This window comes from Neophocaena asiaeorientalis, unplaced genomic scaffold, assembly GCF_003031525.2.
Source record: "Neophocaena asiaeorientalis asiaeorientalis breed wild unplaced genomic scaffold, Neophocaena_asiaeorientalis_V1.1 scaffold242, whole genome shotgun sequence".
NCBI lineage: Eukaryota > Metazoa > Chordata > Mammalia > Artiodactyla > Phocoenidae > Neophocaena > Neophocaena asiaeorientalis.
The window spans coordinates 4,277,443-4,289,479 of record NW_020172451.1 but is presented as its reverse complement, the minus strand read 5'-3'; the positions used below and the strand labels follow the sequence as shown (position 1 = coordinate 4,289,479).

Below are 12,037 nucleotides of genomic sequence, written 5' to 3'. Positions count from 1 at the left end.
GCAATATTACAAGCATGGAAAATGATGTGAAACAGGATATAAAACTGGAAAAGTAAAGTAGAGCCAGTTCAAGACGAGCTCTGAGTGCCATGCTGAAGAATCGGAGGCCTTCTTGTTGTAATGAGTGAATATATCTAGTCAGTTCTGCTGTGATTCTTATTTTTAAATGCAAATTTATTCCAACAAGATTGATATGTTAGAAAGAAACAATCCGAGCATAACTCGTTCACTTACTTATAATTTTGCCTCTGAGAAACACTGAGTCAGGGAGTGACTAAGTATGGATTTGTTTGCTGCCTCAAGCTGGAATAGTTTTTACATTTTTAAATGGTTATATTTTAAATAATAGTTACATAGACACCTACGCAACAGCCTCTTTGCTTCCTCATCGAAGCCTGAAATACGTATGACTCTCCGGCCCTTAAAGAAGTTTGCTGGACCTGCTCTAGGTGAAGGCGGGAGACTGCAGCCGGCTGCACGGAGCTGCGGGGGATACGCCGCCCAGCCCTCAGCCCTGGCCAGCTCCCTCAGACGAGCCTTCCCCCACTCGACCTCAGCAGCAAGCTTCACCCGATGAGTTGCCCATTTCACAAGCCAACGTCTGAGTGTTTTTGGGATGAAGTGCCATATATGCTCTAGTATTTGTGAATTTCTTAACTACTTAGTGTGTATAAAACCAGCTATTTATTAAGTTCCTGTCTTTTTTTTTTTGGACCCCATGTTTCCCATCAGCCGGTGGTTTTCACTGTGCAGTTTTGCATGGCACCGGGGTTTTCAGGAATGTGGGTGTACCGCGTTACAACGAAACAGTGGTCCTACTCAAGGATCACCGGCGATCCACGAGTCCAAGTTACGAGACAGAGATAACAGCCCAGGCAGAGAAAAGGGTCTACACTGAGCTCCGTGTCACCGAAGGGACATTTCAATGTAAAGCTGATGCCTTTCAAGGCAGAAGGCGGCGGTGATTTAGATGGTATTACCAGCACTGAAAAAAGGAACAAAGGACTAGTGGCTTCTGCTGCCTCAAGTTCTTAGAGACTAGCTGATGGAGCACAGGAAAGCAAGTTTTACCTGAAATAATGAATGTTGTTCAAAAGCGATTCCATTACTTCAGGAGGCCACTCCTTGATTAATTAATTAGCACTTGGGCCCAAAGTAGCCTTAAATACAAGACCACCAGCACCTTAGAATTTTTTAATTCCATTTTTAAATGGAAATGAAGTACTATTGAAAACTCTGCAACTTTCTTTCCTATCCCCAATAATGTACAGTGGGCCTTCTGTTTCCATGGGTTCTACATCTGTGGATTCAACCAACCTTGGATTGAAAATAGGAAAGGGGGGCTTCCCTGGTGGCGCAGTGGTTGAGAGTCCGCCTGCCGATGCAGGGGACGGGTTCGTGCCCCGGTCCGGGAAGATCCCACATGCCGCGGAGCGGCTGGGCCCGTGAGCCATGGCCGCTGAGCCTGCGTGTCCGGAGCCTGTGCTCCGCAACAGGAGAGGCCACAACAGTGAGAGGCCCGCGTACTGCAAAACAAAAACAAAAACGAAAATAGGAAAGGGAATTCCCTGGTGGTCCAGTGGTTGGTTAGGACTCCGTGCTTCCACTGCAGGGGTCGCGGGTTCGATCCCTGGTTGGGGGAATACGATCCTGCAAGCCGCGTGGTGCAGCCAAAAAAAAAAAAAAATAGGGGGAAAAAAGATGCCAAAAATCAATACTTGGATTTGCCGCATACAGGCAACTACTTACATAGCATTTACATCGTATTAGGCATTATAAATAACGTAGAGATGATTGAAAGTATGTGGCAGGATGTGCACAGGTTGTATGCAAATACACCAATTTAAATAAGGGGCTTGAGCGTGCTTGGATTTTGGCATGCGTGATGCCCACAGATAGTAAGGATGACTGTTTATGTGAAGAAGTCAGTTGTTACTTGGGAAAACCTGTGTTCTTCAGTGTTTCCTTAACAGAAATTATATTCGGAAAAATTTAAATTGCATTGAAGGAGACATAATTTAATTTCACCTTAAAGTTTTGTTTCTAAAACTGTAGATGGTAGACATTTGAAATTAGACTTTTTTATTGGCATTTTCAATACTGACTTCAGTTCCTCTGAAATAATTTTCCATAAAACACAGGTTTAACACCTTAGAAACTAAGAGTTTCCCTTAAAGATTACTTAAACATACAAGGCGAGATCAGAGTAAAGATGATGCAGGATTTGAAAACTTTCTGACTGGCTTTCAAAATAGAAGTTAAAACTATGGTTGTTTCTTTTTTAAACTCATTCAGAGCTAACTCACAAAAAATACTACCTGCTGGAATGGGCCAGGCCTGGGCACTCCTTAATGGAAGTGAGCTACAGCATCTTTGCCTGGTAGCAATTAAGCTTTTTCATAAGTGGCACACAGGCTGTCTAGCTTTTGCTCCAGAAGTCTGTCACTCAAGAGTGCTGTGGGGTTGAACGGCAGAGTGAGAACAGTGACTAGCCTGGCCGCTGTGTGACTCTGCTCTTACGGCACAGGGGCATTCTGCGTCCTAACGGGCCTCCTGCTGCTTTCTCTGTCTTCAGTATCTGGATACTGAGACAGATCTAGGGTCAAAACTCGGCTGAACATGCAGTCATCATGCTGAAATGGAGAGAAGACAGTTACAAGTCAGTTCCTTTACTTAGGGAATAAGTGCTATTAAATGTAAAATAAGAGCCATCAGTGAGTCTAGATTTGCATTTGAAAAGGAACCTCCTTCTAGCCACCTCAAAAGGTATTGCTCCTCTGCATTTACATCGGCTTTATTTATGTTTTATATTAATCTGGTAAAGGGTGCCTGAATATGCCACCCGAAAACAGGCCTCTTTTGCATGTGGATTGTTTTGAGCCAGAGGCTACTGAAAACCAGCAGATGTAGGAAAAGCTCCAAAAACCAGGCACAGGTTTTCCTTTTGTAAAGGAAGTTTACATTTATGTAAAAGATGACACCCTTTCCACTTAACTCTATCAGTGGAGAAGGCACCTCAGTCTGCAGAGCAAATCTGACTGAACAGCCCTTGTTTCCTGTACTTCTCCTGGTCACCTTCCCATCACTTGCCTCCCCTGCCCAGAAGCCCCAAGACTCTTCCTTATTTTAGCCTAGGATGGTATATAAGTCCAAGTTCTAGCCACCCCTTTGAGTTACTCATTGCTGGGTGTACCCATGTGTGCACACATGATGCACATACTAATAACCTGTTTTTCTCTTGTGAATCTATCTATTGCTGGTCTAATTTACAGGGCCCCAGCCAGAGAACCTGAGTTGGGTAGGAAACGGTTTTATCCCTCGCCTACACTGGTAATGAGAACTTCCATTTCTCTCTGGCAGCGTATCTCCAGTGATCCCCTAACATTAATTAGGCACAGGAAGGGAAGTTAATTTTTATCTTAGCTTAAAGGAAAACACAGGAAGCAAAACCTAATTGTCCAAGAATTGAATGATTTGAATGAGTGGCCCTGCTTCATTAGCTCAGGTAAGTATTTTCGGTGGCTCAAGAAAGGTGTGTTTGAATTCTAGAAGTTACTATACAACTTGGAACTTGTCAATTTCTTTGTTTTTTTTTTTTTTCCTTCGTTAGTTTTGGAAGATAAATAGTTCCTTGTTCTACCACAATGCATTTGTTTTTGCCTACAACATTCAAACATTACAGAAATATGAAACAATATTGACAATTTATTCTAAGTTAATATGTACTATTATTTTATAAACAATTATCATACTGTTCTGCAATTTTCGATTTTCTTTTTCACTTAAAATATATCTTAAGTTTCTGTGTACTGCCATGGAAAAATATCTGAGTAGTTACTGTTAAGTCTTATTTGATTAAAAAATCATTTAAGCCTGTATTTATACACTGCAGAAATCAAACAGTATCTATAGACTTCACTAGGAACTTATAATTGTGCTGTCAGGACCCTCTAAGGTGATTTTATTCCTCTCCCCCATTTACTTATCTTTACCTCTGGATAGATGCCTATCAGTGCATCAGCTTTGCAATACAGCTCCTCTTTTAGGGAAATGATTATCATCTGAAACTGTTCCTGAGTCTGCTCTTTGATATAACTCGATACCTGGGAGGGAGGAGAAAGCACACATTTCATCAGTAAAGAAAGGTCTTGTCTCTCGGGGTCTGGAGGACAGTGATTCTGCATGTCTCTGAATCTGCCCATTTTAGGTGACAAGGCGCTTACTTCCCTTTCTGTTAATTCAGTAAATCCACTAAAACTGCAGAAATGGAAATAGCTCAGATTGTAAAATAAGAGGTTAGTAAAAAATATATAAACCTCATTAATTCTATACCTGAAAACTTGGAAGGATATTTTTTTAAGAATAAAGCTCTAACTTAAGATACTATCACGTGAATACGAAATCAACCTTTACAACAAGATAAAACTACCACTCAGATATCTTATGAGGGTGAAGAAGGGCTGGTATTTAAACTTCCAACTTCCTATATTGCCAACAAAGCCTCAGGGCGGGAAAAATATGGCGATTATATATGTATTCATAATCCATAATCAACTCATTTGGTTAGAGGGGAGCTCAACAGCTCCTTCAGGAGGCTTAATTCCAAGGAATGAGAATAAGAACAGATAGACTGGATAGAAATGGGTCTTGGTGAACAAACTACTCAGAATTTGGAGAATGATAAAGAACTTAGACTCAAACCACAGTTTAACAAGATACTTGCCAACTCCCTGGATCTCTCTGCAATTCCAGAGGGTGTCTTCTCCATGTGTATTGGTCCTGACTGCACCCAAGATACTAAGGACACAAGTTCTGGAAGCAGGAATGGCAGCTCTGGTTGAGGAATGAGTCACTAGTTGAGGTGAATGATGAGAGAGGAGGGAAACGGCTTTGGGCTAAGAGGCTGAATTCATAGAAGGAACTGCCGCATTAGAGGCAATGGCAGCCACTATGATACAGGTCTTTAAAAAGTCTTGGGATATTGATAGAATGGAAGAGGAGACGGGATGCAAATATGTAAGGCATGCATTTTGCTAGGAGAGTTGCCTGTGATAAATGTTGGGCACCCTGATCACAAGAGGGAGTGGAAGCGCCTTCCTAGCTGCTCATATTACATCACTGCTCATATTCAGTTCAGCAAGGGGTGCCAGGAACATAAATCTCAAAGGGAAACTGGAAATTAAGAGGTTTTTAATACATAGGATAGGTGCAAACAGAAAAGTCTTAAGAAAGACCTAGTATGTGAAGATGCCACTAATACGAACATCTAGATTTTGCTAGAAGATATGGATCCCTTAAATGCTACAGAGAGAAGGGGCAGTCCACAGTGATGGATCCCACCCACCTCCCAGACCACACACAAAGGGTATGGGATACAAAGTACTAAAATTAACCTGAGGGGAAATTCCTCCCAAATGAGTGAGGCTATGGAGTCCAGTTAGCTGATGCAGACCGGCTGGCATTCAAGAGACACAAATCAAGATTTTCTTTTCTTCCCGTTTTCTTCTTCCCCCGGTAATCCTGAAGTCTCTGGTAGGTCACAGAATGTGGCTCTTGCCTGTTCTCTACAACGTGCGGGGGACTTTGGATTTGTTTTCTAACTTCTGTGAGTGTGGTGTTGATGTGCTATTCTTATGTACGCTATGACACGTTTAAAAAGCAAGGTCCGGGACTTGGCTGGTGGCGCAGTGGTTAAGAGTCCGCCTGCCAGTGCAGGGGACACGGGTTCGAGCCCTGGTCTGGGAAGACCCCACATGCTGCGGAGCAACTAAGCCCATGCACCACAGCTACTGAGTCCGCGAGCCACAACTACTGAAGCCCGCACACCTAGAACCGGTGCTCCACAACAAGAGAAGCCACCGCAATGAGAAGCCCGCGCACCGCAATGAAGAGTAGCCCCCACTCGCAGAAACTAGAGAAAGTCTGAGCGCAGCAACAAAGACCCAACGCAGCCAAAAATAAATAAATAAAAATTAAAAAAAAAGTATTAAAAAATAGATAAGGTCCTAGAGAGGTTTGGGTTAGATGAATACACCCTGGGAAATCTGAAAGATGACCACTGTTGCCTAAAATTAGAAGTTACCCCAGGCTGCAGCTCCTGAAAAATCCCGACTCTCCCAGGCATTACACATGAGGTTCAACAGAGTAAGAAATCAGGGAGGTCAGTTTCAGAGACTCAACCTGTCAGGGTGGCACCCCAAGACTGACTACATCTCTCGGGGCTGGACTCATTAACCGAGCTCGTAAGACTAAGGTATAAACCAGAATGCCAGTTTACAAATTAACAGAGATGTATCTGTCAGCATGACCAGAGCAGCCTCCTTGTAAGCAGCTGTAAATGCAAAGCCCAGTCATTTCATTCATCCATTTCTGGAAATGGATGGCTCTGGAAGTAGGACCACAACACAGGGACTCTGCAGGATGGAGCTGTCCCAGCCCTGGGCAGTGACAGGCACTGCCAGTGTTTGCCTCTATCCTTTGGTCACGTGTCCATGGTGAGCCCCATTCTTGGGTCAAAAATTTACAGTCAGGATGTGTGGTCTGAGAGCCTGTCTCTCAGGTGGCTTTGTGTATCTAGGCACTGATCTTTAAGGCTGACTTTCAATTGTGTCCTTAGTTCCCCCATGGTCTCAAATACTGAAAACAGTGCAAGTGTAGTAAATGACTATAAATTTTAATAAACAAAGGGGAGCAGAATTTTGAACTTTAATTCCTTTGGAATTTTTTTAGATATGTTATTTTTGGACTTTATTAAACACTGATTTGGTCCTGTTTGCCATGTGGCCTACTATTAAGGTCTGCTACTAGGTCCCCAAAACCTAGATTTAGGGAAAAGCAAGTCACCCAGTAGCAATGTTGTGGATCCAGTAGAGTGAGTCTCACTTGACTCCCCAGGAACTCATTGAGGGTCCCCTAAACCTTGAATGAAAGCTACTACCCTGAATCATCTTGTTTTTAGATTTTTAACTTAGAAAAATCTATTTTTAACCAGCAATTATCAAATAAATATGTTCAGGGTAAATTGCCTTCTGACTGCTGGCATCATGGTCCTTGAATTACAGACACTGTACTGGAAATTAAAAGCAGAAAGGAACTTACTTTGCCAATGTTAGTGTTGTCCAGGGCTGCATCTACTTCATCTAAAACAAAGAATGGAGCAGGCCGAAAACTAGAAAAAAATTATAATTGCTTAAGTTACAACTTTGTTTTACAAGACTTGGAGGAGAGGACTAAGAGTATTCAGGATAAATAAATAAAACACATCCTTTTGGATGCTTTTGTCTAGGTCACCAATGACCTCTATGTCGGTGAATGCAACGCTCAATTCTCAGTCCACATCCCAGGTGACCTTTGCAGATGGTACTGGGGGCGTGGGGGGGGGGGGGCGATCCTCCCCGTTCCTCTGACGTCAAGGACAAGGACATGGTCTCTGCCCGGTGCCTCACCCACTGCTCCAGGCCCCAGTCTCCTACCAGCTCCTCCTCATCTCTCTAACTTCTTGACACTGCAGTGCCTTCGGGGCTCAGCGCTTAGAGCACTCCTCTATCTGATTAGCTCCCTTGGTGATTTCATCTGCTCTGGAGGTTTTAAGCATCTTCTATTGATAGCTCTGACCTCTCCCTTTAACCCTGGCCTCACGGGTCCAACAGCTTCCTCAAGTCCATATGGGTGTCTAGCTTGAACTTGTGCAAAATAAACTCCTCACCTACCCCTCAAACCCACCCCTCCTGTGGTCCTCTTCAGCTCAGTGAATGGCAGCTCTTATCACTCCCGTTGATTAGGGCCCCTCCTACCCCACGCCCTGTCTGCTCCCACACTGGTCCAAACCCGCCATGATCCTCCCGTCTGACTGCTACACGAGTTTCCCAATCCTGGGCCTGCCACTGCTGCACACAGTCTATTCTCTACAGGCGCCAGGCTCCCTCTGGCCTCAGGGCCTTTGCACTTGTTCCTCGTGTCTAGAACATTCTTCCCTTAGAATTCTCCCCTAGAACATCCATCCATGTGACTTGCTCCCTTAATTTCTTCAAATCTTTGCTGAGATACTACCTTTTCAAATAGGCCTTCCCAGAAGACTTTTAAATATTGCAAACCCTTCCCTGTTACTATCGCCATTCCCTTCTTTAATTTTCTCTATAGCATCTGTCATTTTCTAATAGTCTCTATATTAGAGAATTACTTTACTAATACACCTTATTTATCATCTGTCTTCCTCAACGAAAAGGAAGCATCTTTGAGGCAGGGAATTTGTTTTCTTCACTGCTGTCTCTAATGTCTATTTTTGAAAAAATATTTATTTGGTTGCGGCACACGGGATCTTTAGTTGCGGTATGTGGGATCTAGTTCCCTGACCAGGGATCGAACCCAGGCCCCCTGCGTTGGAAGCATGGAATCTTAGCCATTGGGCCACCAAGGAAGTCCTTCTAATGTCTGTTAACACCACTCGACACACAGTAAATATTTAATAAATATCTGTTGAATAAACGGGATGGGGGTGACACCTAGTATTAGTCTTATTCTGCTAAGATTTACTTCACACAGGCTCTTGTTTAAGTTCCTGCCTCCTGTTTTTCCCAAAGTCCTCCTGCATTAATGGCATTTTCTTTTCCTTTCCTGTAACTGTCAATTCCTTTTCCCTCTTGAGACCAGTAGAAAACAGCTGTAAAACTTTTATGTTGATCTTTCTGATCATGAAAATAGAGAGGCAGCATCATCTATACCTTAGTTCTTCATCTAATGCTTTCAATGTCAAAAGTTAATTGCCTTAATTTTAGCTAACATTTTTTCCCTTGCTTTATTTTACAAACGTAAGTGTCACCATCATCAGTGGAAATGAGGAGGTTAAACATTTTTTTCACAAGAAATACTTTGTTTAACATTCCTTGCTAAATAGCAGATCTCTGAATAGGGACAAGGAAAATAATATACAAGTTAGGTGTTTTTATTTTGTTTGGCTTTGTTGTTGGTACTGTTTTTTGGCAATCCTGATTTCACATCTGGCCATTTGATACTCCTTTTTCTCCTTTCTTTTATGAAGCTGGAATGTTAGTAGCTACTGATAATAACAAATTGAATAAAAATCTGTCGAAGACTGAATTCTCTCTTAGATTTGCTGCCTAAATTGTTACAGGCCTACAGCATAACCTGAATTGTCTGGCTGAAAAAAAGTTTTGTATCACGTACGCTAAATATGACTAAAGACAAGTAATTAACAGATCTTCTGTAGGAAGGTCTATTTGGTTTCTGCCCTGATGCAAAATCATATAGCTCACTGTGACCTTACCTGTGCACAGCAAACAGGAGAGCCAAAGCTGCCACACACTTTTCTCCCCCCGACAAATTATCCATTGGCATGAACCGTTTGCCTGGGGCCACACAGTTATAGCTAATTCCCTCCAAGTAAGGCTCTTCTGGGTTTTCTGGGCTAAGAAATGCCTGAAACACATGTTATTTATTTAGCAGCATCAGAAAAGCTATTAGTAAATTTCAACTTGGAATTGCAACAGAGTTTAACTACAAAATACTCTTGGTTAGATTTTCCTCCATTTTGATGGAAAAATATCAATGCCTGTAAATAATGTATTTAGCTCTATCTATATGTAATCACAGACAGCAAGGGTGTCTGGGGCGGGGAGTAGAGGGAAAGCATTCTAACACAAAGGATAAGGCCTTCCCATCAGGCTGCCATCCAAAGCTCAGAAGCATACGCAGCAGTCTTACTAAAGCAATCTTCATTCAGTTCTTTCATTGGTCCTTTCATCAAATCCATATTGATGAATCCTGTCCTTCAGTCTTACTTTACTGAAAATAAGTTATTTTTGGTGAAAATTCTAAATATATGATTCAGGATTACCTCAGTCATAAAAGAATCCCATGAGAAAGAGGGAAAAGCAGATAGATCAGATCAGATCTACATCTTTAGTCCACATTCAAGTCCACAGTATTTGCTGTGGCTATTGATCACGGAACAGAGAGATTACCGTTACAAGGGGCATATCTAGATTTGAACGCTGCCTTTAGTTCTTTCCCTCTCCTTTGTTATTCTGGGCAACTCCACAGACCCCAGATCAACCATTTTCCCCAGATCATCTACATCACCCTAACTTTACTACAGAGACGGCGTTATAAAATCAAATTAGTACAGGTGACAGAATTCCAGAACTGAAAGAGACCCTGGAAACCAAATGATCTAACCCATTCATTTTGCAGATGAAGAAGCAGGACCAGAGAGATTCTGACTTGTCCAGGCTGGTTAGTGGTGGAATGAGTAGGACCTAGAATACAGGTCACTGCAATGACCAATTTCCATGAGCTGACTCTGCCCGGTAAGTGGGTCATTCAGATAGTGTGGTGGCGATTTCCCACCAGAAAAAAAAACACACCACCACCGACATGAAGTTCCCACTCATATTTGAGGTGAAAAATACGTACTTGGGCACTGTTGTTTCTGCAGAGCTTCTTGTAGATCTGATCAATTGCGACTGAGATGTGCTCAAAACATTGGCTGAAAAGATTGTATCTCCTTTTTTTCACCTGTTCAAACTCTTGCCTACATATTCTGGCTTCCTTTCTGCTGGCCTCAAAAGCTAAGAGAGAATCAATGTTCTTTATTTTGGAGACCACCAAGGGCTTCTCTTATTTCACCTTTAAAGCATAAAATAGTTTTTAAACTAGATTTTGAGTTTGGTTGTCTGAGTAAAATCTACCTTCAAAACACCTCAACTATTATTAATTCCAAGAAAATGACTTAAAACTGATGAGCCCTTTTTCTGGTAGGGCTGATTTTTAGATAATAATAACAAACTCCAACAGAGTATCTAATATGCCTCTTATGCTGGTATGAAATAAGACACTATTCTAAAATAGTCAATACACCTGTCTTTAAATTAAAGCAGAACGCTTTTCAAAAAGGAAGGAATTAGTGATTCAGTATTAAAAGTACATTGCTATAAGATAATAGAGGAAAAAATATATATAATAAAAACAAATGTACAATTCAGGGGGGATTATTAGTATATGTTATAGAAATCAAAGCCCCTGACGCCCATGAATATGATATTGCTAACAACTAAAGCTTAATTTCACCGTCTGTGTACTCCTGAAACTTGTCTCTGACAGTCTTTAGGTTCTCCGGGGCTCTGAGGTTTGGGGCCGCTGTCCTCAGCAGGACATCTTCCCGGGATGCTACTTGTTGCCGTAGGAGTTTAAGGTGGGCCTCAATTTCTTTTTCAGATTCTAGAGCCTATTATTGGCAAAGAACAGCAATGGTTAGCATGCCATTTAGATCCAAACTGCTAAGGTACAATAATTAGGCACAGGGCCCTTCGGGATCTGGCCCGTTTCCCTCTGCATCCACTCCTGCCCTCCTTTGCAGCCCTCTCTGAGTCTGCAGTGCGGTCAGGTCACACTGCTGTAGCTTCCTGAAGTTGGCTGTGCTCTTTCCTAGCTCTAGAGTCATAGATGCTGCTCTCTTGGAACGCGCTGCACCTTCATCTTTCTTAATCTGGCTAAAAAAGTAACAATTCACGTATCACTTCATTTACTCGTTCATTAAAAAATATTGATCATCTACTATGTATTAGACACTGAGGATTCAGTGATGAAAACTATTCTGTCCCTGCCCTTAAAGAGCTCACAGGGAAGTCAGACATGCAAACTGGCGTCTGCAACAGTGCGAAACCCTCCACCAGGCAAGCACAGGTATTATGGGGCAGGCAGAAGGGATCCAACCCATCTGGAGGGGTAACACTTAAGTTGAAACCTAAACAATGAGCAGAACTAACTTGAGTGAAGAGAGAAGGGAAAAAGTGATGTAGGCATCACCTTCCAGGAAAATTTTCTTAACCCCCCCCCAGAGGGGTTAATTAATATCCGATAAAGGTGACATGTTAATTCATTGGGAAAAGAATTATTTAGAAGATGTTTAGTAAACCGGTTAACTTACGTACCTTTTAAAAAACAGATTCTTACCTCATACCATATATAAAGATAAATTTCAGATTAATTAAATAGGTGAGTGAAAACAAAAAAATCACTA

The 12,037-nt window shown here is 42.1% G+C and overlaps 1 protein-coding gene across 2 annotated transcripts in view; it reads right to left on the bottom strand.

The window, feature by feature from the left end:
* Positions 1-2,065: 2,065 nt before the first annotated feature.
* The window catches only part of SMC1B (structural maintenance of chromosomes 1B), an 81,177-nt gene continuing 71,205 nt past the window's right edge, over positions 2,066-12,037 (bottom strand). For both annotated transcript variants that reach the window (XM_024737532.1, XM_024737533.1), the window contains exons 20-25: positions 11,086-11,242; positions 10,432-10,586; positions 9,284-9,435; positions 7,099-7,168; positions 3,993-4,103; positions 2,066-2,633 (exon numbers count right to left, since the gene is read on the bottom strand). In XM_024737532.1, coding sequence (XP_024593300.1) covers positions 2,517-2,633; positions 3,993-4,103; positions 7,099-7,168; positions 9,284-9,435; positions 10,432-10,586; positions 11,086-11,242 — 762 coding nt within the window. In that variant the 3' untranslated portion in view covers positions 2,066-2,516. The remainder of the gene's footprint in view (positions 2,634-3,992; positions 4,104-7,098; positions 7,169-9,283; positions 9,436-10,431; positions 10,587-11,085; positions 11,243-12,037) is intronic.